Consider the following 24,392-nt stretch of genomic DNA (forward strand, 5'->3'; position numbering starts at 1 on the left):
GTCATAGCAAACACCTCTTCCATCTACATAAGAGAAGACTCTACATGTGGACATCACCAGATGGTCAATACTGAAATCAGATTGATTATATTCTTTGCAGCCAAAGATGGAGACGCTCTAAAAAGTCAGCAAGAACAAGATCAGGAACTGACTGTGGCTCAGATCATGAACTCCTTATTGAAAATTTCAGGCTTAAATTGAAGAAAGTAGGGAAAACCACTAGACCATTCAGGTATGACCTAAATCAAATCCCTTACGATTATACAGTAGAAGTGACAAATAGATTCAAGGGATTAGGTCTGATAGACAGAGTGCCTGAAGAACTATGGATGGAGGTTTGTGACATTGGACAGGAGGAAGTGATCAAGACCATCCCCAAGGAAAAAAATGCAAAAAGGCAAAATGGTTCCCTGAGGAGGCCTTACAAATACCTGAGAAAAGAACAGAAGTGAAAGGCAAAGCAGAAAAGGAAAGATATACCCATCTGAATGCAGAGTTCCAAAGAAAGGCAAGGAGAGATAAGAAAGCCTTCCTCAGTGATCAGTGCAAACAAATAGAGGAAAACAATAGAATGGGAAAGACTAGAGATCCCTTCAAGAAAATTAGAGATATCAAGGGAACATTTCATGCAAAAATGGGCACAATAAAGGACAGAACTGGTTCGGACCTAACAGAAGCAGAAGATATTAAGAAGAGATAGCAAGAATACACAGAAGGGCTATACAATAAAGATCTCCATGACCCAGATAACCATGATGGTGTGTTCATTCACCTAGAGCCAGACATCCCGGAATGTGAAGTCAAGTGGGCCTTAGGAAGCATCACTACGAACAAAGCTAATGGAGGTGATGGAATTCCAGCCGAACTATTTCAAACCCTAAAAGATGATGCTGTGAAAGTGCTACACTCAATATGCCAGCAAATCTGAAAAACTCAGCAGTGACCACAGGACTGGAAAAGCTCAGTTTTCATTCTAATCCCAAAGAAAAGCAATGCCAAAGAATGCTCAAACTACCACACAATTGCACTCATCTCACACGCTGTCAAAGTAATCTCAAAATTCTCCAACCCAGGCTCCAACAGTACATGGACTGTGAACTTTCATAAAGTGGATTTAGAAAAACCAGAGGAACTAGAGGTCAAATTGCCAACATCCACTGGATCATTGAAAAAGCAAGAGAGTTCCAGAAAAACATCTACTTCTGCTTTATTGACTACGCCAAAGCCTTTGACTGTGTGGATCACAATAAAATGTGGAAAATTCTTCAAGAGATGGGAATACCAGACCACCTAACTGCCTCCTGAGAAATCTGTATGCAGCTCAATAAGCAACAGTTAGAACCAGAAATGGAACAATGGACTGGTTCCAAATTGAGAAAGGAGTACATCACGGCTGTATATTGTCACCCTGCTTATTTAACTTCAATGCAGAGTACATCATGCAAAATGCTGGGCTGGATGAAGCACAAGCTGGAATCAAGATTGCCGGGAGAAATATCAATAACCTCAGATATGCAGATGATACCACCTTTATGGCAGAAAGTAAAGAGGAACTAAAGAGCCTCTTGATGAAAGTGAAAAAGGAGAGTGAAAAAGTTGGCTTAAAACTCAACATTCAGAAAGTGAAGATCATGGCATCTGGTCCCATCACCTCATGGGAAATAGATGGGAAAACAATGGAAACAGTGATAGACTTTATTTTGGGGGGCTCCAAAATCACTGCAGATGGTGACTGCAACCATGAAATTAGAAGATGCTTGCTCCTTGGAAAAAAAGCTATGACCAACGTAGCATATTAAAAAGCAGAGACATTACCTTGCTGACAAAGGTCCATCTAGTCAAAGCTACGGTTTTTCCAATAGTCATATATGGATGTGAGAGCTGGACTATTAAGAAAGCTGAGCACCAAAGAACTGATGCTTTTGACCTGTGATGTTGGAAAAGACTCCTGAGAATCCCTTGGACTGCAAGGAGATCCAACGAGTCCATCCTAAAGGAGATCAGTCCTGGGTGTTCATTGGAAGGACTGATGCTGAAGCTGAAGCTCCAGTACTTTGGCCACCTAATGTGAAGAACTGACTCATTGGAAAAGACCCTGATGCTGGGAAAGATTGAAGGCAGGAGGAGATGGGGATGACCGAGGTGAGATGGATGGATGACATCACTGACGCGATGGACATGAGTTTGAGCAAGCTCCGGGAGTTGGTGATGGACAGGGAGGCCTGGCGTGCTGCAGTCCATGGGGTCACAGAGAGTCAGACACGACTGAGCAACTGAACTGACTGACACACTGTTCTGAAGCTAATCATCAAAGACCAAAAAATGGGCAGTGGTCCAATTCATGGAAATCTCCGCCCCTTTTCTAAAATAGTTGAAATAATCCTCCCACTCATTAGCCTATAAAAGTGAAAGTCCCTCAGTTGAGTCCAGTTCTTTGTGACCCCATGGACTATGTAGTCCATGGGATTCTCCAGGCCCGAATACTGGAGTGGGTATCTCACCCCTTCTTCAGCAGATCTTCCCAACCCCAGAATCAAACCAGGGTCCCCTGCATTGCAAGCAGAGTCTTTACTGGCTGAGCTACCAGGGAAGCCCATGAAGCCTATGAAATTACCCAGCCCACAAAAACTAACCATACCATTTTTGCAACCAGTCTCACCTTCTAAGAGGGCCCACACTCTCTCTGTGTTTCTCTCTAAATAAATGTACTTCTTACCTATCACTCTGTCTCCCACTGAATTCCTTCTGTAATGAGACATGAAGAGCCTGAGCTTCATTAAGTCCTGAAACCAGGTATGTGATCTCAGTTGTAAGACCATGGATTTTGGCCAGGTTCGAATCCTGAAACATGGGCTCAAGTTTCAATATGAGTTGCACGGTTTCAATATCACTTTGCCTGTTTAAACCTCCAAAGACTTCCACTGGGCTTAGAATAAAATCCATTTTTCTTTTCTGGCAGGGGTCAGAAGCCAGCCCCTACCTCCCCCTCTGAAACCTATGCTTCAGACAGCTTGACCTTTGCTAAGTCCTCAAAGGTGCCCGGGAACACCCTGCCCCAGGGCCTTTGCACATTCTGTTCTCTCTGCCTGGGAAGCTACTCTGCCATCATGCCTGTAGTATACACCCTTGCTTCATTCTGCCCTTACTTAAATGCTGCCTCCTTAGAGAGGCCCTGACCACCTCACCAACAGGGCAGCCTCACCAATAGGCTGCCTTTCTTAGGGTGACCAGCTCATCCCAGTTTGCCCAAGGCTGTCCCAGTTTTAAAACTGAAAATCTCCTGTACTGGGAACTGCCTTGAGTTCTCAGCAAAACTGAACAGTTGTTCAACCTCCAGTCCCCACCACTCCTCACACAGAACCCTGCTTTGTTCTTATCATATCACATATTCTTATCTTCTCTTTGTTTTATTTCTCCTTTCTCAGTCAGTTCCATGAGGACATGGAGTTTTGTTCACAGCTGTATTCCTGGCACCTAGGACAGTGCCTGGCACACAACTGGCATTTAACTCAGATTGTTTGGCAAAAATATCAAAGGAACAACCCTCATGGTTTATTTAATCTATTGCTTACAGTTTAGTTGTCTCTCCCATTTGGCTGCAACAAACAAAGCTTTATCCAGATTTAGAATACTGTCCTTGAGCTAGGTTACCAGGAGTGGATTTATTGAACTGAGGGGAATGCCCTGTTTAAGTTTTTGATACCCAGCATCAAAATGTTTTCCAATAGGGTCATAGACCCTCCCCCCATGCCTACTGTATCAAGGGTTCCCTATATACCTCATTCCATGCTGGACAAAGACAGCATTATCGTTGTTAAAATCCTTCATAGGTGCAAATGTAACTGTTGTTTTAATTTGCATTCCTTGGATTACTAGGTAGGCTGATCATTTCCCCGTATGCTTAGCTAATTGCTTCCCTGATACCTCAGGTGGTAAAGAATCCACCTGCAATGCAGGACACCCCGGGTTGATTCCTGGGTTGGGAAGTTCCCCTGGAGAAGGGATAGACTACCCTTTCTGGACTTCCCTTGTGGCTCAGTTGGTAAAGAATCTGCCTGTAAAGCCAGAGACCCTGGTTCAATCCCTGGGTTAGGAAGATCCCCTAGAAAAGGGAAAGGCTACTCTCTTCAGTATTCTGGCCTGGAGAATACCATGGACTGTATAGTCCATGGAGTCACAAAGAGTCAAATGCGACTGAGAGACTTTCACTTCCACTTTACTTTAGCTAATTGCATTTCATCTTTTTTGAGTTGTCTGTTCATACCTCTTTGCTTGTTTTTCTACCCAGTTTCAGGACAGGGATTATTGATATGCTTGAGTTCTTTGAAAAATATATCAGCCTTTTCCCCTCATACATTAAAGTGTTGATTCTTTGGTATTTTCTGACCTCTGACCCCAGCCTTCAATTGTATTACTTCCTTATTTATATTTTACATGTTCACACCCCATTTTTCATTTCTCTTTCCATTTGCTTTTATATTTTTTATAGTTAATTATTGCACACTTCAAGAAAGCCTCTAAAAGCTTTCCATCTCATTCAGAGTATAAAATACCTTTTTAAAAATCATCTGTAAGGCCCTCCATGATCTGTCTCCACACCCACCCCTATATTACCTCTGTAACCTTAGTCCCTACTCTTCTGCCCTGGATCTCTCTGCTCCATACTCTCTGGCTTCTCTGCTGATCTTCAAGCACCCCAGCCACACACCTCAGGACCTTTACACAAGCTGTTTCCTCAGCCAGGAAGCCTCTTTCCCCGGGTATCTGCATGATTCCCTCTCCCTTCCTTCGAGTCTTTACTCAAGGGTCATCTCAGTGAGTCCTTCCCAGGCCACCTTATCTAAAAGTCCAGTCCCTGTGGAAGACACCCCTCCGCAAAGATGTCCACATTGCAGTCCCTGGGACCTTATCTGCCGAAAGGGAGGTTGCCAATGTTGCAGGTTTTGTTTTGTTTTTTTAATTTTTAGTTGGAGGATAATGGGTTTACAATGCTGTGTTGGTTTCTGCCCTACAACAACGTGAATCAGCCGTAAGTATACATATATCCCCTCCCTCTTGAATCTCCCTCCTACCTTTCCCTCCAGAGAATTTTAAGTTAAGGATTTTGAGATGAGGAGGTGGGCCCGATTGAATCACAAGGGTCCTTATAAGAAGGAGGCAGAAGAGTCAGAGTCGGAGAAGGAGGTATGACAACAGAGCAGATGTTGAAGCGATGCAGGGTCAGAAAACAAGGAACTCAGGCAGCCTTTAGAAGCTGGACAAGCCAAGGAAATGAATTCTCCTCTTGAGCCTCCAGAAGAAATGCAGATCTACAAACCCACTCAAACTCCTGACATCCAAAACTATGAAATGATAAAAATGAACTGTTTTAAGCCACTACAGTCATGTTGCTGATGCTGCTAAGTCGCTTCAGTCGTGTCCGACTCTGTGCGACCCCATGGACTGCAGCCTACCAGGCTTCTCCGTCCATGGGATTCTCCAGGCAAGAACACTGGAGTGGGTTGCCATTTCCTTCTCCAATGCATGAAAGTGAAAAGTGAAAGTGAAGCCCCTCAGTCATGTCTGACTCTTAGCAACCCCATGGACTGCAGCTTACCAGGCTCCTCCATCCATGGGATTTTTCCAGGCAACAGTACTGGAGTGGGGTGCCATTGCCTTCTCCCACTATAGTCATGGTACCTGTTAAAACAGCCATAAAAAACATACACACCCCCAATGCCTTCCATCTACCTCCTGCTTTCTCTGTTTTTGACATTCATCACTGTCCAAGTTCCTGTAACTCTACAGATTCCTCTTTTTTATTTTAGCCTCCCTTAAAAGAATATAACCTCCAGGAACAGTGCATGGCACACATCAGTAAACTTTTGCTGAATGAATGGAAGCAGGAGTGGGAAGGAAGGAAACTTTGGTTCACAGGTCAAACAGAAACTCGTGCTCAGCTGAGGTTGCTGGAAGGTCACTACATCTGAAGGGCCACTCTGGGTAGAACAAGGTCTCAAAGAAGCTACCAGGCACTGGAAGAAGATAAGTAATATTCTAGAGAGCTCCTGGGGTCCCTCCCTCCTCCATCCGCTAACAGGGGCGCACAACAGCTCTATGCACTCAAGCAGAGAACAAACATGTGTGCTCCAGTCTCAGGTTGGGTTCATAGTCTAGCCCATTAGAACTGCATTTCAAGTCTGTTCTGTCATTTTAAATTTTCTGGTAGCCATGTTTTAAAAGCTTTGTTAAGGGAATTACCTGGCACTCCCATGGTTAGGACTCTGTACTTTCACTGCCAACGGTGCAAGAACTAAGATCCTGCAAACCTCAGACTCAGTCAAAAAATTTTTTAATTAAAAAAAAGGAAAAGTTTTGTTCAAAGGTGAAGTGAGGGGGAGAGGAGGGATAAACGAGGAGTTTGGGGTTAATAGACACACACTTTGTTGTTGTTGCTGTGGTTGTTCAGTCACTAAGTCCTGTGTGACTGCTCGAGACCCCGTGGACTGCAACAAACCAGGCCTTCACTATCTCCCAGAGTTTGCACAAATACATGTCCACTGAGTCAGTGATACTATCTAACCATCTCATCCTTTTGTCTTCTCCTCTTGCCTTCAGTCTTTCCCAGCATCAGGGTCTTTTCCGATGAATCGGCTCTTCGCATCAAGTGGCCAAAGTATTGAAGCTTCAGCTTCAGCATCAGACATTCCAATGAATATTTAGGCTCAATTTCCTTTAGGACTAACTGGTTTGTTCTCTTTGCAGTCCAAGGGACTATATATAAAATAGATCAGCAATAAGGACCTACTGTATAACATAGGGAACTACATATTTGGTCTTTCATAATAACCTATAAGGGAAAGGAATCTGAAACAATATAGATATATGTGTATAACTGGATCACTTTGCTATATACTTGAAACTAGTACAACATTGTAAATCAACAATACTTCTATTTTTTGAAAAGGTGAAATTTTAATGATACATTTTATTTGGCTTAATGTATCTAAGTCAAGGCTATGGTTTTTCCTGTGGTCATGTATGGATGTGAGAGTTGGACTGTGAAGAAGGCTGAGCGCCAAAGAATTGATGCTTTTGAACTGTGGTGTTGGAGAAGACTCTTGAGAGTCCCTTGGACTGCAAGGAGATCCAACCAGTCCATTCTGAAGGAGATCAGCCCTGGGATTTCTTTGGAAGGAATGATGCTAAAGCTGAAACTCCAGTACTTTGGCCACCTCATGCGAAGAGTTGACTCATTGGAAAAGACTCTGATGCTGGGAGGGATTGGGGGCAAAAGGAGAAGGGGATGACAGAGGATGAGATGGCTGGATGCCATCACTGACTCGATGGACATGAGTCTGAGTGAACTCCGGGAGTTGGTGATGGACAGGGAGGCCTGGCGTACTGCCATTCATGGGGTCTCAAAGAGTCGGACACAACTGAGCGACTGATCTGATCTGATCTGATCTAAGACATTATAATTTTGATATGTAAACAGCTTTTTAAATACTAATGAGACATTTTACATTCGTTTTTCTATATACTAAGTGTTTAAACCTCAGTGTGGTATTTTATAGCAGTTTCAGTGTGGACATTAAATTTTTAACAGTTAAAGTGAAATGGAATCCCATTGAAACAATCAAACTGTTTTCACAGATAGTTTACACCACTTCAGTTTTTAAATTAAATGTCAATTAGTTAAAGTTAAATAAAATTTAGAATATACTCCCTTCTGGGCACTGAGCACATTTGCAGCGTTCAGTAGCCACACACGACCAGTGGCTCTGATTTTGGGCAGCGTGGTCCCAAAGTGCAAACCCTCACAGGTCATGTGACCTTGCCCACATTACTGAAGCTCTCTGAACCTCCTGCCATCACGTACAGAACAGGCGATGATACAGTAGCTATTTTGTGGGTTAAATGAAGTCAACTGGTCCACAGTATACGCTTTATAAATTGTAGCTCTTGTTACTCTGGGGCAATTTCTTGTCTTTCCAATGGAGGAATCCCTGGTTAGAAAGGAGACTGAATTGACATTTAGGAAACACGTACTGTGTGCCTGCCCTGAGCTGCAGATGGCCCATCTCAAACTTCCCAGGAAACGTTCACAATGGGAGTTGTCACCTCCACGCGCCCGGCCCCATGTGCTCTCCCAGGCTGCTGAATGAAGCTGGCCTCCTGCCTTCTGGAGGGGCCGCTGCCAACAGAAACCCTGGGAAATACAGCGGAGCATTTCAGTTACCATCAAAGACGCCTGCCTGAGAGGCTGTCTGCTGGCCTTCCTGCCACTTTTCCCTCTTTCCCTTCTTCCTTCCCTTCCCCTCTCTTTCCCTCTCTACCTTCCCCTCTCTCTCTCCCTCCCCCTTTGCCCTAGAGCTGCCTCCTGCATCTGTTGAGACCATCCCTTATCTCAGCGATTTTTTCAACAGGGTGTTTTTCTCCCCATAGGGAACAAGGGATGGCAGACCGTGACTCAAACCCACTCTTAAAGCTGGGAGAGTGGGGACCTTCCCCAAGCCCCCTCCCTGTCTAGACTCAAGTTTCCTGAGACATGAATAATTAGAGAAATCCGAGCCATGGAACTTCCAGAAAAAATCCAGCTGATTTCTTCAGCCTCCCAGATGTTCTTGCAGGAGGTGGGAACAGAGCTTATCCACAGATCGTGGTGGAAAGAGCTTGGATGTTGGGGTCTGAAAGGCTGGGTTCCCCCCTCTTAACCTCTTAACCTCTTGTGAGCTTGGACAAGTTTAATTGCTCTGAGTCCAGTTTCTTCATCTGTAAAATGAACATACTGATCCCCTCCTGAGAGGTTGAATCATTGGCCCCATGCGTGGCATGTAGTCCTCGCATGTAGTCCCAGCATGTAGTGGTGATTGTTATCACTGGGCTGTCAAGGAGTTGACAGCAAGACCTGTGGCTTGCTCTACCTCATTCACAGCTCCATCCCCAATGCAAGAGCAGCACAGTATGTGCTGCACAAGTATTGCATGTATAAAAATAACTATTTTCATATAATGACACTAAGTCCCCCCCCAAGAAAAATGAAAACATGCATGTTACTTCCTGACAGCCAGGGCTGGGATGAGGGAAGGCAAGTGAGATACTCTCCTTTAGTACAAAATTTAAGGGGGCCCCAGGAAACCCAGTCATCATGATAAAAAATATTTTGGTGCAGTATTCTAAGAAATCAAAAGGAATGCAAACATATCCATGAAGAATGAAAAAAATCAAAGTTTTTAAAAAAGGCAAGGTCATAGATAATCAACAAGGACCTACTTATGGCACAAGGAACTCTACTCAATATTCTGTAATAACCCATATGGGAAAAGAATCTGAAAAAGGATGGACATATGTTTATGCATAACTGAATCACTTTGCTGTACACCTGAAACAAACACAACATTGTAAATCAAGTGTGTGCGTGCTGGGTCGCTTCAGTCATGTCCAAGTCTTTGTGACCCTATGGACCCACCAGGCTCCTCTGTCCATGGGATTCTCCAGGCAAGAATACTGGAGTGGGTTGCCATGCCCTCCTCCAGGGATCTTCCTGACCCAGGGATCAAATCCTTGTCTCCTGCGGTCTTGCATTGCACACAGATTCCCCGCTGAGCCACTGGGGTAGCCCAAATCAAATAAACTCCAATATAAAGTAAAAATTAAATTTAAAATCTAAAAGAAAAAAAATAAGACAAGGCCAGTATTACCAATATTTCCTTTGTCTCCAGCTCCACATAGTACTGCCAGCCATGGTCTAAAGGCTTTTCAAATATTAACCCATTCTATCCTCATACTATACCTATGAAGTATACACTTCAAATACTAACCATTCAATGCTTATGATAACCTGTGAGGTAACTACTAGTGTTCAGATGAGGAAAAGGGGGCCTAGAGAAGTGATAAATTTGCCTCAGGTGGTTCAGCTCCTAAGTGGCAGAGCTGGGACTTGAACCCACCACTCTGACCTGAGAGACCCAGTTCCCACCCCATTTAGGTCTGTCTATGATACAGCTCTGCCCACTGGGTAATTTTCTTTTTTACTTTTTATCTGCATCACATCTTTGTTGTAGGTCTTGGGATGTTTCATTGCAGCACATGGATTCTCTAGTTGCTCCATGGCAGATGGGATCTTAGTTCCCCAACCAAGGATTGAACCTGTGTTCCCTGCATTACAAGGTAGATTCGTAACCGCTGGACCACAGGGAATTCCACCTCTTCCCAAACTAGGACTTATATCATGAGATCATGTGCTTCGGTGGTTGAGCAGGTTGTCCTGTTATTTGAATCACAGACATGCACCATGTCTGCAGGCTGGGTTCCACAGACACAGAAATAACCTCACAAGGGCAGTTCCCTGGCACCAGGAGAGCAGGGCTCCTGTCAGCTGCTCCTCCAGGCCTGGACAAGGGCTCCATGAGGCTGGAGAGGGCGTGACTAACTCGACTTTAGCTGGGAGGTTACTTGAAATGCAGAGGCGTTTCCTGCCTCCCATCATGTGACAACTGACGCACCTTTGAGAGATGAGTAAGCGCTTGTCAGCTGAAGAATACAAAGCAGTCATGTCCCCATTTGACACCCACAGAATACTCAGCTCAAAGTGATTTTTACCAAAGGCATGAAACTCAAGGGTAAAAGACCACTCAGTGTTCACTTCCGGTTCTTCGTGGGTTAGCAGACAGCCCTGAACTCTCCCCTCAGGATCCTTCTGGAGCAGCATGAGATGAGAGGAGTGGAATCAGACAAGACTGTCTGTGCTTTCTAAGCTGGCTGAGCACGGGCTAGGCACATAGTCCTGAGTCTGTTTCTTTATCAATAAAATAGGGATTGGAAAATCCCATGGACAGAGGAGCCTGGTGGTCTGCAGTCCATGGGGTCGCAAAGAGTCAGACACGACTGAGCGGCTTCACTTTCACTTTTCACTTTCATGCATTGGAGAAGGAAATGGCAACCCACTCCAGTGTTCTTGCCTGGAGAATCCCAGGGATGGGGAAGCCTGGTGGGCTGCCATCTCTGGTGTCGCACAGAGTTGGACACGACTGAAGCAACTTAGCAGCAGCAGTGATGCCAACCCCACAGATGTGGGGGCTAAATGTACTAAGTGAACATAAAGCAGCCAGCACAGTACCAGGCTTGTGGAAAGCACTCTGTAAATGGTAACTACTACCATTACTTTCAAAACTAGGTGGCAATAGCCATTGTTAAATGTAACCTGCTGCTGCAGCTAAGTCACCTCAGTCATGTCCGACTCCTAGAGACCCCATGGACTGCAGCCCACCAGGCTCCTCCGTCCATGGGATTTTCCAGGCAGGAGTACTGGAGTGGGGTGCCATTGCCTTCTCTGTGAGGTACTGCCTTATTTTGTAAATGTAAGGCAGTACCTCAGTCCTTGATGAGAAACGATCATTAAATGGCCTGTTTGAGGCAATGAAGTAGTAACTTCATTGAAAAACTAAAGTGCAAAGACATCGTGGGACTTCCCTAGCAGACCAGTAGATAGGAGTCCACGCTTCCACTACAGGGGGCATGGGTTCTATCCCTGGATGGGAAACGAAGACCCCACATGCTGGGATGTGCCCAAAAGACAAATAAATAAAGCACAAAGGCATCGTTACCTGAAAAGTCAGAAAAACTCATTGATTCTACCCCCCAGGGATTCTGCTTACGTTAGTCTGGAGACTCCTGGCATCATTACTTTGTAAAGTCTTCCCAGGAGACTTCATGAGCAACCATAGTGAGTGAAATCACTCAGTCATGCCCCAGTCTTTATGACCCCATGGACTGTAGCCTGCCAAGCTCCTGTGTCTATGGAATTCTCCAGGCCAGAATACTGGAGTGGGTAGCCATTCCCTTCTCCAGGGGATCTTTCCAACCTAGGACTGAACCCAGGTCACCCGCATTGCAGGCAGATTCTTCACCATCTGAGCCACCCGGGAAGCCCAACCATGGGTGAGGACCATCAAGAAACTGGGGGGGAGGGGTGAATTTGGGGAAGGGGTTTTGGTGGGAGTGGGTGTGGCTGACAACGAACTGGTAGTAAATCCAAGGATGTTCACTAGACTCATTATTCAACCACAATACCTTCATGCTTTATGCACTTTCTATATAAATGCTATATTTCATAGAGTCTTACTTTTTATTATGGAGAATTTAAAACATACACTAAGGCTTCCCTGGTGCCTCAGACGGTAAAGAATCTGCCTGCAATGCAGGAGACCTGGTTTGATCCGTGGGCTGGGAGGATTCCCTGGAGGAGGGAATGGCTACCAACTACAGTATTCTTGCCTGGAGAATCCCCAAGGACAGAGGAGCCTGGCAGGCTACAGTCCATGAAGTTGCAAAGAGTTAGACACAACTGAGCAACTAACACTTTCACTAAAGCATACACTAAGTAAACAAGTGCATAAATGCATCTCCCATGCCACCACTCAGGCCCCCAAATATCCAACAAGTGTTCAAATAAGTGTCATACTTTTTTAAAAAACTTTTTTTTTTCAGAATTTAAAGAAGGTCTGTACTTTTGTTATGGGCTGATTTGTCTTCCAGGTCTTATATCTCAGCACTTCTCACACTTTTACATGCACATGAATTTTCTGGGGATCTTGTTAAAATATAGATTCTAATCATGTAGGTTTAGGGCAGGGCCTGAGAGTCTCCATTTCTGACATAGTCCCAGCACGTGATACCGATACTGAGTGTCTGAGGACAACACTTTAAGTAGCAAAGTTCTATTTCATAATAAGAGGAAATGTTTTTTAAAGTCATGCTGATGTCTTTGGGCTGGCCCAGGGATTTGGCAGACAAAGCCCTGCTGGCTGGGAGGGACTGTCACCTTCCCATGAAATGCAATTGATAATCATGCCTGCTGTGGGTGTTTAAATGCCAAAGGCATCACCTGAGCTCCCAGAATTGGTATCTGACACCCTGACCATCCAGAGGTTCATCCTGGCAGGGTCCGGTCCTCCTGAATCCAGAGGTCACAATCCTCAGAGCCTCCGAAGAACATTGATTTGTTCAGTTTCTGGCAGGCAGACAGAAACGCATGCTGCGGAAATAAAGCAGTTACCTTTTCTTGCAGTTATAGGTTTAATTAAAAAGCCCTGTGCTGCCAGATTCAAAGCACCCTCCACTGATCTGCGAGACCTATTGATTGCTTAGCTCTCCCCGCAAGACATAGTGGAGAGAAGACTTTATCTTCCTTTAATCAGACTTTCTTCCCTCAGATCCAGTCCTGACAGGGCTGCTGCCTTCTCCTCACCCGCTTGCGTCTCCTGGTGCTCAGCCTGCCCCGGGTACAGTGGGCGGCACCAGCGTCAGCCACAGGAGCTGGGAGGCCTGTGCCCCAGGGAAGTGGCGGCATCGTCAGCATCACCATGGCAAACGTGTATGGAGCCTGCACCACATGCCAGGCACTGCGCCAAATACTACTTCAAACGCATTCTCTCTTCGGATACATTAATGTAACTCATTGTTCAGCGGGTTATGAGTCCCTGATTGTCTGATCTCATGTCGCCTATGCCGTGCATTTGTTCTCTGTCATACCGCCCGGTTTATTTTCACCACAGCCCTTATTATTATCTGAAACCATATGTATTTCTTTTCCTACCTGATCATTGTCTCTGCCTCTAGATGGTAAATTTCATGAGGGCAGAGATTTTGCCTCCCTCATTCAGAATAGAATCCCCGGCACCTAAAACAGCCTGAGCACACAGAAAGTTCTCGATAAATGTTGAGAAGGTTCATCCATGTTGTCACATATCGCAGAGTTTCCTTTTTCTAAGGCTGAATAGTATCCCACTGTATATGTACGATACACCACATTTTCTTTATCCACTTGTCGGTTGATGGGCACAAGTTGTTTCTCTGTCTTGGTTATTGAGGATAATGCAACAGTGACCATGATGCTAAGTTGCTGCTGCTGCTAAGTCACTTCAGTCGTGTCTGACTCTGTGCGACCCCATAGATGGCAGACCACCAGACTCTGCCGTCCCTGGGATTCTCCAGACAAGAACACTGGAGTGGGTTGCCATTTCCTTCTCCAATGCGTGAAAGTGAAAGTGGAAGTGAAGTCGCTCAGTCGTGTCGGACTCTTTGCGACCCCATGGACTGCAGCCTACCAGGCTCCTCCATCCGTGGGATTTTCCAGGCAAGAGTACTGGAGTGGGTTGCCGTTGCCTTCTCCATGACCATGGGAGTGCAAATATCTCTTCAAAACCTTGACTTTTTAAAATAAATTTTATTTCTTTATTTATTTTTGGCTGGGCTGGGTCTTCATTGCTGCGTGGGCTTTTCTCCAGTTGCAACAAGCAGGGGCTACTCCCCAGTTGCAATGAAAGGGCTTCTCATTGCAACGGTTCCCCCTGTTTCAGAGCATAGCCTGGAGGGCACGCAGACTTCGGTAGTTGCTGCTTGTGGGCTTCAGTGGTTATGGCTCCTGGACTCCAGAGCACAGTCTCAGTAGTTATGACGCACAGGCCTAGTTGCTCCACAGCACGTGGGATCTCCTGCATTGGCAGGTGGATTCATTACCACTGAGCCAAGTAGGGAAGCCCCAAAATTTTGATGTTTGATTCTTTTGGATATATTCACAAAGATAGGATTGCTGGGTCATATAGAATTTCTATTTTGAAATTTTTGAAAAACCTTCACACAGCTGTTTTCCACATCAGCCGTTCTGTTTTGCATTCTCATCAATAGTGCACAAGTTTACAATTTCTCCTTATCCTTGCCAAGATTTGTTGTCTTCTTGTCAAAAGGGTAGATTTCATGTTAAATGTTCTTACCACAATAAAATACAATTTTAAATAAATACATGTGGGCTGAATCTGGTTTATCATATTCACTTTTCCTGCCAGCTTATGAGCTCACTAGTCTTATACCCATTTTACAGATGAGGAAACTGAGGTGCAGGTAGCATAGGCAACTCACACAAATGTTTGACACAGGAAGGTGTAGGGCCCAGGCTGAAACCCAAGCCTCTCTAACTCCAGCAAGGGCTCTTAACCTGGAGTCCATGAGCATGTAACCTGGAGTCAGTGAACTTGGATGGGAAAAGAACATGACCTCTTAATTTTCTGAACACCTAACTGAAATGTCCCATTTCCTTCCATGATGAGTGTCAGCAGCAAATTGTAATAGTGTCTGCAGCCCTGATGACTTTGTCACCAGTTGGAATCAAGGATACTTCCATCTCTTATTATGTTTGTTGCAGATATCTTAGAACATCATTTACACTCATCCTTTGCTTGAAATTGCAATCATAATAATGCAGCTGACCCACCACCTGATCTTACGTAGTGTGTTAGTAAAAAAACACAATTTGGCTTTGTAATACTGTGTTAACTGTAATTCAATATAATTGGTTGCCTGAAATAAGCCAGAGACCAATACTGCCTGGTCCACTTATATCTTATATGTGGAATCTTAAACACGTCAAACTCATAGTATAGAGAGTTAGAAAAGTGGCTTCCAGGGGCTGGGGGCAGGGGAAGGAGAGATTAGGGAGAGGGTATAAATGTTCAGTTATAGGATGAATAAGTTCTGAGGATCCAATATGTAGCATGGTAACTATAGCTGATAATATGGTATTATAAAATTGAAATGTGCTAAGAAGTAGAACTTAAATCTTGCCACCAAAAAAAAAAAAAAAAAAAAGTAAATATGCGAGGTGACGGGTGTGTTAATTAACTTAATGGTGGGAGTCCTTTCACAATGTACATGTATATTATGTATCAAATCATCACACTGAACATGTAAAATTTTACAGTTTGCTGATTAAACCTCAACAAAGCTAAATATATATTATAGGAATGTATTTACATGGTTGCCTTTGTAATCCTGTGGATTCTATGTAAAAGCACTACTCTGAGATGGAGTCCAGGCACAAAAAAGACTAAGAACCCGGCTCTGGAGGCATGCTCTGACCTCCCAGGTGGGCAGTAGGAGGAGCTCTGCCCACTACTGCAGCTCTCTTCCCGTCAAGAGTGGGGACACCAAGCCAAGCGTGGGGAAGTGACCGGGCGGACACACAGGGAGGTAGAGTCTGGGTCTCAACTAGAATCCAGGTTCTTCCACTCCCAGCCCAGCGCTTTGCAGCTGTACCACACTGCCACCTAGGGACACAAAGCGTTTCAAACCTGCCACAGCCCAGCCGACCCTGGGCAGCAGCCAAGGGATGGGCAATCTGGAGGCCGCTGACCAGTGGATGGACGAGGGCTCCAGTTCACGGGGCTGCAGTGACCTGCGTTCACCGGATCATGCAAAACAGTCATTAACTGCTCACACACTGCCCTGCTGGTGAGGATGCAAATAAGGTCAGCCACCTTGAAAAGCAACTGGGAGGATTTCCCTGGTGGTCCAGGGTTAAGAATCTGCCTGCCAATGCAGGAGACATGGGTTCAATCCCTAATCTGGGAACTAAGATCCCACATATTGTAGGACAACTAAGCCCGTGGGCCACAACTACTGAAACCTGCAGGCCTAGAGCTGGTGCTCTGCAGAAAGAGAAACCACCGCAGTGAGAAGCCTGCACACCGCGTCTAGAGAAAGCCCAGGCACAGCAATGAAGAGCCAGCACAGCCAAAAATAGAATGCTTTTTTAAAACATTTATTAAAAAAAAAAAAAAAGTAAAGCAACTGAGCAGTGCCTAGTAAAAGAAGGGGCTATGCATCTCATTTGACAGTGATTCCACCACCTCCACCATCAGTGTACAACCCAGAACAGTGGGTCTCAACCCTGGATGAACACTCAAACCACCTGGAAGCTTCTAAAACTACTGTTGGGACTTCTCTGGTGTCCCAGTTGGGACACCATACTCCCAACACACAGGATCTGGGTTCAATCCCTGGTCAGGGACCTAGAACCCCCATGCCACAATTAGGAACTGGCATGGCCAAACAAATAAATAAATATTAAAAAGAAGAAAAAACCACTGTTGCTTACCTCCGGATCAGTCTATTGAAATCTTTTAAGGTTTCAGAAAATCTTAAAATCCTGAGAAATGAATTAAGGATCTTCGGGGGTGGGGCACCAGTGTGATTGTAAAAACTTCCAGGTGATTTTCTCTGCAGCCAAGCTGAGAACCATTGATGTCAGGAATTTCTGAATGTAGGCATGACAACGTCCATGTGGTAAGCCCACTGGAGTACCCTCTGCAGGGGAAAGGAAATAGGCATAATGCACATGTCCATCAACACAGGAATAGCTTGACAGACAAAATGATGAAACACTATGCAGAAGTTAAGAGAAATTAACTCGATCTGCTTATATCAGCAAGGATTGGACTTAGAAACACAGTCAGGTGAAAAAAATCAAGCTACAAAATATTACAGCATGATGTATCTTTGGGTCTTAAAACAATCAATCCTAAAGGAAATCAGTCCTGAATATTCTTTGGGAGGACTGATGTTGAAGCTGAAGCTCCAATACTTTGGCCACCTGATGCGAAGAACGGACTTATTGGAAAAGACCCCAATGCTAGGAAAGATTGAAGGCAGGAGAAGGGGACGACAGAGGATGAGATGGTTGGATGGCATCACGGACTCAATGGACATGAGCTCTGAGAGTTGATGATGGAAGCCTGGCGTGCTGCACTCCATGGCGTTACAAAGAGTCAGACATGACTGACTGACTGAACTGAACTGATAAGATGCACACAGATTATCTGAAGGCATTTTAAGGTCCTTAAGAAGACATACCATGTTCATATCAGTGAGGGGTTGGAATTAGGGATGGAAACTAAAGAGACTTTAATTTTGTATTCTTTTTTAAGGAGAAGAAGATACTCATTCTTTACACAAGCTATTTTAATTGATTCTAAAAATTAATATATTTTAAAATAGTCCAGTACCTTCTATGTATTGTACTAGAGGTGGGAGAAATGAATCTGAATAGGAAACTTCACAGCAGATAGTCCAGAGAAGAAAGACAAAGCAGCTAGAAGTCAGGGCTTTCATCCTACAATAGGAGAAGCTCTGTGGAGGATGAGAGAAAACACTCCTAACTGTCCTGCTAAGTACTTGCTGTGTAACAAATCATGCCAACAGTCAGTAGCATAAAATAGCCCTTTTATTATGCTCATGGGCTTTTTGGATCAGGAATTCAGACAGGATAACAGTGGGAATGTTCCATGATGTCTGGAAATCTAAAGGGTTGGGGGTGACTAGGTGGCCACTGAATCACCCAGAGGCAGCCTCACTCACATCTGGTGGTTGATGCTGGCTGTCTGCCAGGAACTCCGCTGGGTTATTGTCCAGAACACCTCCAGGGGCCTCTCCATGAGGTCTCTCCATGTGGACTAATTTGGGCTTCCTCGAAGGCTGGGATTGGGCCCCAAGAAAAGATAAAAGAGTATGATGATTTCATGCTCTAGCATCAGGAGTCCCGTAGCATCACATAGCATCATTTCTGCTACACTCTTTAGAAGGAAGCAGTCACAAAGGTATGTCCAGATTCAAAGGGACAGGACATAAGTCCCAGCCCTCAGTGGGAGGAGTGCCTAGGAGTGTCAAGGTCACCCTGTAAGAAGAGCATGTGGGATGATACACATTGTTGCCACCATCTTTGGAAGATGCAATCTGCCACACTAACCTACCCCATGGGGTAGAAGGGATGGTGGGGTCAAACTGGACTTCCCGGACAGAATGAAATCCAAGCTGGGGCTTAAAGGACAGCTAGGAGTTGACCTGGAAAAGGACAAGATCATTCTGTGCCAAGGAAACAACAAGGGCCAAAGTCTAGTGTAAAATGAGGGCCTGTGCACAGAGCATACTTAGGAAGCCCATCACGAGTGGGCCTGGAGGAAGTGCCGCAAGTTGAAACTGAGAAGTGGACAGGGGCCAGATGGTGTGACATCTCTGAGGTCGCCTTAAGGATTTGGGTCTTCTTTAAAAATTAATTAATTATTTTTGGCTGCACTGAGTCTTCGTGGCCATGCAAGGGCTTTCTCTCATTGTAGTGGCTTCTCTTGTTGAGGAGCACAGGCCCTAGGGCACTCAGGCTTCAGGAGTTCCAGCACTCAAGCTCATGTGCTCAGTTGCCCCATGGCATGTGGGATCTTAGTTCCCAGACTAGGGATTGATCCCGTGTCCCCTGCATTGACAGATGGATCCTTATATTGAACACTGGGCCACCAGGGAAGTCCCAAGGATTTTGGTCTTGATGCTCAAGGCAAGGGGAGCCACTGAAGTGTGTTGAGCATCTCACTGTATCCTCTTGGGTGGGTGATGAAGGAAGGGAATAAGAACAGAGGCAAAGAGGCCAGCGAGGCAGCCACAGGGTGACAGGTGACAGTGGCAGTGGAGGTAGAGAGCAGTAGACAGAGCCAACAGATGCTTTGGAGGCAAAATTGATAAATTTGCTAATGGTTTCTGTGAGGACTAAAGAATTCAAGAATATGTCCCTTCAATAAGGCAACTTCTAGCTCTGTGGGGTCCTGGCTTGGTGGACTAATCCCAGGTCTGCACCCCTTCACATTTTCCCTGGTCCAGCACATTTTGGGTATGTCTCAGTATGTCTCAGATCAAAGACCAAAATGATCTTGGGGGAATTCTCTGGTGGTCCAATCATAAGGACTCTGCATTTTCACTGCTGTGGCCCCGGGTTCAATCCCTGGTCAGAGAACTATGATGCAAGTGGTGAGGCCCAAAACAAACAAACAAAATGATCCTCCTGGCTCACCACATCTGAGTCCCTCGTGCCCCAAAACTCATTATCCTACCATGGCACCCGCTGACAATTAGTGGGAAATTGTATAGACAGCTCCTGATTGGATCTAATTTCCTTGACCTGGAGCATCGTGAATCAATTACTCTGAGTAACTCAACTTTAATGCCTTGACACCCGGCCCTCGGTGAAGGTGCCCGCCCCCCTTTCCACACATCCTTCTTTCTTCCCCATTAAATAAATTGCGAGCTGTTTGTCTACTGGGACATGGATATTTTCATTAGTGATTAAAGAAGCAGGTCCGCTCATCTCCTTAGTGGTGAGTCACGGATGACTGTGGTCCCAATCCCTGCCCCAGGTATGGGTTCCAGACTTTGCCCAAGGAGTGGAGTGTCCTGCTCTGTGTCCTGGTGACCTAAAGCCAGACATCCTCAGAACAGAGCTCCCAAGGGTCAGCCACACTGGACACATTGCTCCAGGCCACAGCTCCAGGCATGAACCCTCAGCCATGATGCTCTCATTCAAGAACAATGCCAGAGGCCTGCTCCATGCTCCAGGCACTGGTCCAGAAACCCTCACCCTCAAAGAGCTGAAGTCATACAGAGAGAGATACAAAAGAAACAAAAACACATAATATGAGGGAATCCCTGGTGGTCCAGGAGTTAGGATTCAGCACTTTCACTGCCAGGACCTGGGTTCAATACCTGGTCAGGGAGCTAAAATCCTGCCAGCTGCACAGCATGCAAAAATAAACAAATACATACATGGTATGAAGATGGCAAGATGTCCTGTGGGAAAAATTTTCGATGAAGAAGTGGACAGGAATTCCCAGGAGGTGGGGAAAGAGAATGAGCATTGCAACTTTAAAGTGTCTTTGGGGGCTGTCTTGTTGAGAAGGTGACTTTTGAGAAAAACTGAGGGAGGAAGGGTGGAAGCCCTGGGCATGTGGAGGAGAGAAATCTAGGGAGAGGAGAGAGCACAGCACATGTAAGTGTCCTGGGGCAGGAGGTGGGGGGGGTGCTGGAGGAACAGGGGGGTGTCCTGGGACAAGAGATGGGTGGTTCTGGAGGAACATGGGGTGTCCTGGGACAGGAGGCGGGGGCTGCTGGAGCAACACCGGGGCCAGTGAAGCTGGGGAAGAGGGAGGGAGGGGACAGTAGTAAGTGGCAACAGCAGAGAGGTGATGGGGAGCTGGAGGACAGGGAGACTTTCAGGCCAGTGGGAAGGTATGACTTTGACTCTGAAGGAGATGGAAAGTCACTGGCAGTTTAAAAGATCACTCTAGTTGCTGATGCTGATGGTGATGCTAATGGTGATGATCATGGTGATGACGATAATGACTATGGTTGTGATGGACCTTCTCGTTGTCATGTTAAAGTTCTGGTTTTCTTATGTTTTGTCCAGCATCTAATCTGTTCCTCTTGTACCCTGGTGCTCCCATGGGAGGGTCCCGTTTTGAATAGCTTTTGGCTCTGACCTGCTTCAACCGAATTTCAAGACCTTTTTCTGGAGAATTTCACACTTACCTCATGACTTCCAGCCCCATTCTGTAGATCGCTGCTTCCTTTGCAAATTCTGCATTCACCTCTAAAAATTTAAAAGACAAATCTTATTGCCTCTGGTTTTCTGTTGAAATAGGAATTTGCTGGTACTTTCCAACCTCTAACCAAAATCTGAAACTTCCTGCAGTCCCAGCTGAGCACCACTTCCCTTCTACCACCTACCCCTTCTGCCCCCTAGCCAATGGCTGCCCTGACCTGGGCCTTCTTGTTGTCGGCTCCTCCCTCCTCCAGTTGTATGCCTGCATGCCAATTAAGGGGTGTCTCCTGCCACTTCCTGACCCCTAAACCCCGTGAGATCCAGCACCAGAGGCAGCCCCAACCAACAAACTCCTCTTCCTTTGCCCACACCCACCCCCATCTTCTTCCAGAATAGGTCTGTGGGGCTGGATGAATCATGTACTGAAAAAAACCTAGGACCAGGTCAGACACACCCAGGTTCCAATCTCAGCTCTGATCCAACTGGCTGTGTGGCCTCAGGCTAGTCACTTCTCCTCTCTGACCCTGCTTTTTCAAATCACTGCTGTGCATTCACAGCTGGGCCCCCTATTTGAAATTCCACTAAGCCATGAAAGACCTCCTCAGTGTCCCAAGTCAGACCACAAAATTCCTGGATCTCCTAGATTTCAGGTGGGGAGAAATGGACTTTACCTGTTTGCCCTGCCTTGCTAAAAGAGGGTTCCTAACAGGTTCTAGCACTTGCAGGCAGGATCCCTTAACACAAGACCTCCTCAATTAATTCAGAAGAGAAGCAACTGTCAACAGGATGCTTTATCCACAAGCCAGCCTACTTCAGAGGCTTCTCAGAGAAGGAAGTACATTTGCCTAAGGCCTTAGACCCACAAAGGCACCTAACCCAGCTCTGGGAGGGATAGGAAGCCTTCCACAGGCAGCCCAGAGTTATCCAAGCAGAGCGGGGAGGGGCAGGCAAGCTGGTGCAAGGGCCTGGGAGATCAAACAGCTCTCACCTCCTAAGAGACAGACCCAATCCCAAGGCTGCAGATGTCCACTGGTCAGGATGTGGGCTTCTGAATCTGTACCCCTCCCCGGGCTCTCCCCCAGATATCAGGCCCAGGCCCAGGGATGTTTAACTTGGCAGCCCAAACTCAAAGCAGTAAAGCCAACTCTTGCTTTTCTCCCCCATGCTGTTCTTTCTCCCCTGTTTTCCCACTTTCTCAGTCTGGCTTTCATCAGAGTTTAGAATCCGTGCAAGGCACTTGCTGCCAGCCGGCACTCCAGCTTCAAATGAATCCCTAGTCCTCCAGGGATGGGGCTGGGATTGTGGACAGAGAAGGGTGTGGTACCCCTGGGGTCAACCAGCCAACAGGAGGAGGAGGGAGCTGGTGGGCAAGCATGAGCAACAGGAGCTCTACGGGAACCAGGCATGAGATGCAATCCCTCCCAGGACACCCCCCAGAAGCTGCCTCTGCTAAACTCACAGAGGCCTAGTGTGCATCATGTCAATGAATTTTTGTGGTTGTTAGTGTTTTTTTAAACAGAGGATGTGCCATGCTACAGGTCAGAGGCATCCAAGAAACAGAGGCCTCAGGGCAGGAAAGCCAGGGGTCAACAGCAATCCTAGAGAGGCCTTGGAGCTCCTCAGCAGTGGGGTAGAGGTAGGGCAGAAGAAGAGGCATTCGGGGACATTTTACCATGATCACAAGGTCTCAGATAACATCTAGTGTACATTAAGAAGTGAAGGGGCAGAATATAATCATAATAGAAAAAGGGTAATAATATTAGAAATGCTAGTAATAGGGGCATGACAGGCAGGCCAAGTGCTTTCCAAACAGCAAAAAGAGAAAAGCAACCTAGACACTCAATAAAAGGTACTACCAGTTATTCTCATTGTGTATATATGGTGTATATTCGTGTGTATATACATGTAAATACACGAATATTCATTGGAGGGACTGACACTGAAGCTGAAGCTCCAATATTCTGGCCACCTGATGTGAAAAGCTGACTTGCTGAAAAAGACCCCAAAGCTGGGAAAGACTGAGAGCAGGAGAAGGGGGCAACAGAGGATGAGATGGTTGGATGGCATCATTGACTCAATGCATATGAGTTTGAGCAAACTCCAGGAGCTAGTGAAGGACAGGGAACCTGGTGTGCTGCAGTCCATGGGGTCGCCAAGAGTCAGACACGACTGAGCAACTGAACAATGAACATCAACATGTATATGCATATATGTATATGAATATCAATATATACATACTTCAGCATGTATGATATGCATCAGTATATATGCATGTATATATGATATTTATCACTGTCTATATATTGGTATATATACATATGTCAGCATATGTGATATACATTAGTAGAGTAACATCTCTAACTTGTTTCCTTAGGAACTTTTTTTTTTGCCACACTGTGCGGCTTACTGGATCATAGTTCTCCAACCAGAGACTGAACACAGGCCCTGGAAGTGGAAAAGCTGAGTCCTAATTCACCAGACCACCAGGAAATTCCCAGAAACCTTTTTTTATTGAAGTATAGTTGATTTACAAAGTTGTGTTAATTTCTGCTGGAGCAGCAGAGTGATTCAGTTTTATATATATATGTATATATATATATATATATATATATATATTCCTTTTTCTATTCTTTTCCATTATGGTTCCCTGTGTTGTTCTAGGACTTTGTGGTGTACCCACTCTATATGTAATAGTTTACAACTGCTAACTGGAGAAGGAAATGGCACCCCACTCCAGTACTCTTGCCTGGAAAATCCTATGGACGGAGGAGCCTAGTAGGTTACAGTCCATGGGGTCACAAACAGTCAGACACGACTGAGCAACTTCACTTTCACTTTTCACTTTCATGCATTGGAGAAGGAAATGGCAACCCACTCCAGTGTTCTTGCCTAGAGAATCCCAGGGACAGAGGAGCCTGGTGGGCTGCTGTCTATGGGGTCGCACAGGGTCGGACGCAACTGAAGCGACTTAGCAGCAGCAGCAGCTAACCCCAATTCCCACCCCATCCCTCTCCTTCCGCCTCGCCTTGGCATCCACAGGTTTGTTCCCTGCCTCTGTGACTCTATCCTTAGAAACATATCTTCACTGAAACCTAGAATAGATACAAATCATCCAATTCAAACCTCTGAGGTTAATGAGGTTTCTCACGGGCCTGGGGGATGCCTTCAAGTTCAAGGCTTAATCAGACTTTGCAGAAGGGGTGGACTGGCCAGTGCT

General features: G+C 45.6%; 1 protein-coding gene across 8 annotated transcripts in view; it reads right to left on the bottom strand.

The window, feature by feature from the left end:
* RPS15A (ribosomal protein S15a) overlaps positions 1-24,392 on the bottom strand; it is a 106,043-nt gene that overhangs the window by 42,850 nt on the left and 38,801 nt on the right. For 2 of the 8 annotated variants that reach the window (XM_055561145.1, XM_055561150.1), the window contains exons 3-5: positions 21,163-21,223; positions 18,175-18,291; positions 16,483-17,124 (exon numbers count right to left, since the gene is read on the bottom strand). In XM_055561145.1, coding sequence (XP_055417120.1) covers positions 17,065-17,124; positions 18,175-18,291; positions 21,163-21,223 — 238 coding nt within the window. In that variant the 3' untranslated portion in view covers positions 16,483-17,064. Of the gene's footprint in view, positions 1-16,482; positions 17,125-18,174; positions 18,292-21,162; positions 21,224-24,392 lie in introns of those variants that run through there. The other 6 variants (XM_055561146.1, XM_055561149.1, XM_055561144.1 and 3 more) reach the window with 5 other exon arrangements.

Source organism: Bubalus kerabau, chromosome 23 (genome assembly GCF_029407905.1).
Source record: "Bubalus kerabau isolate K-KA32 ecotype Philippines breed swamp buffalo chromosome 23, PCC_UOA_SB_1v2, whole genome shotgun sequence".
NCBI lineage: Eukaryota > Metazoa > Chordata > Mammalia > Artiodactyla > Bovidae > Bubalus > Bubalus kerabau.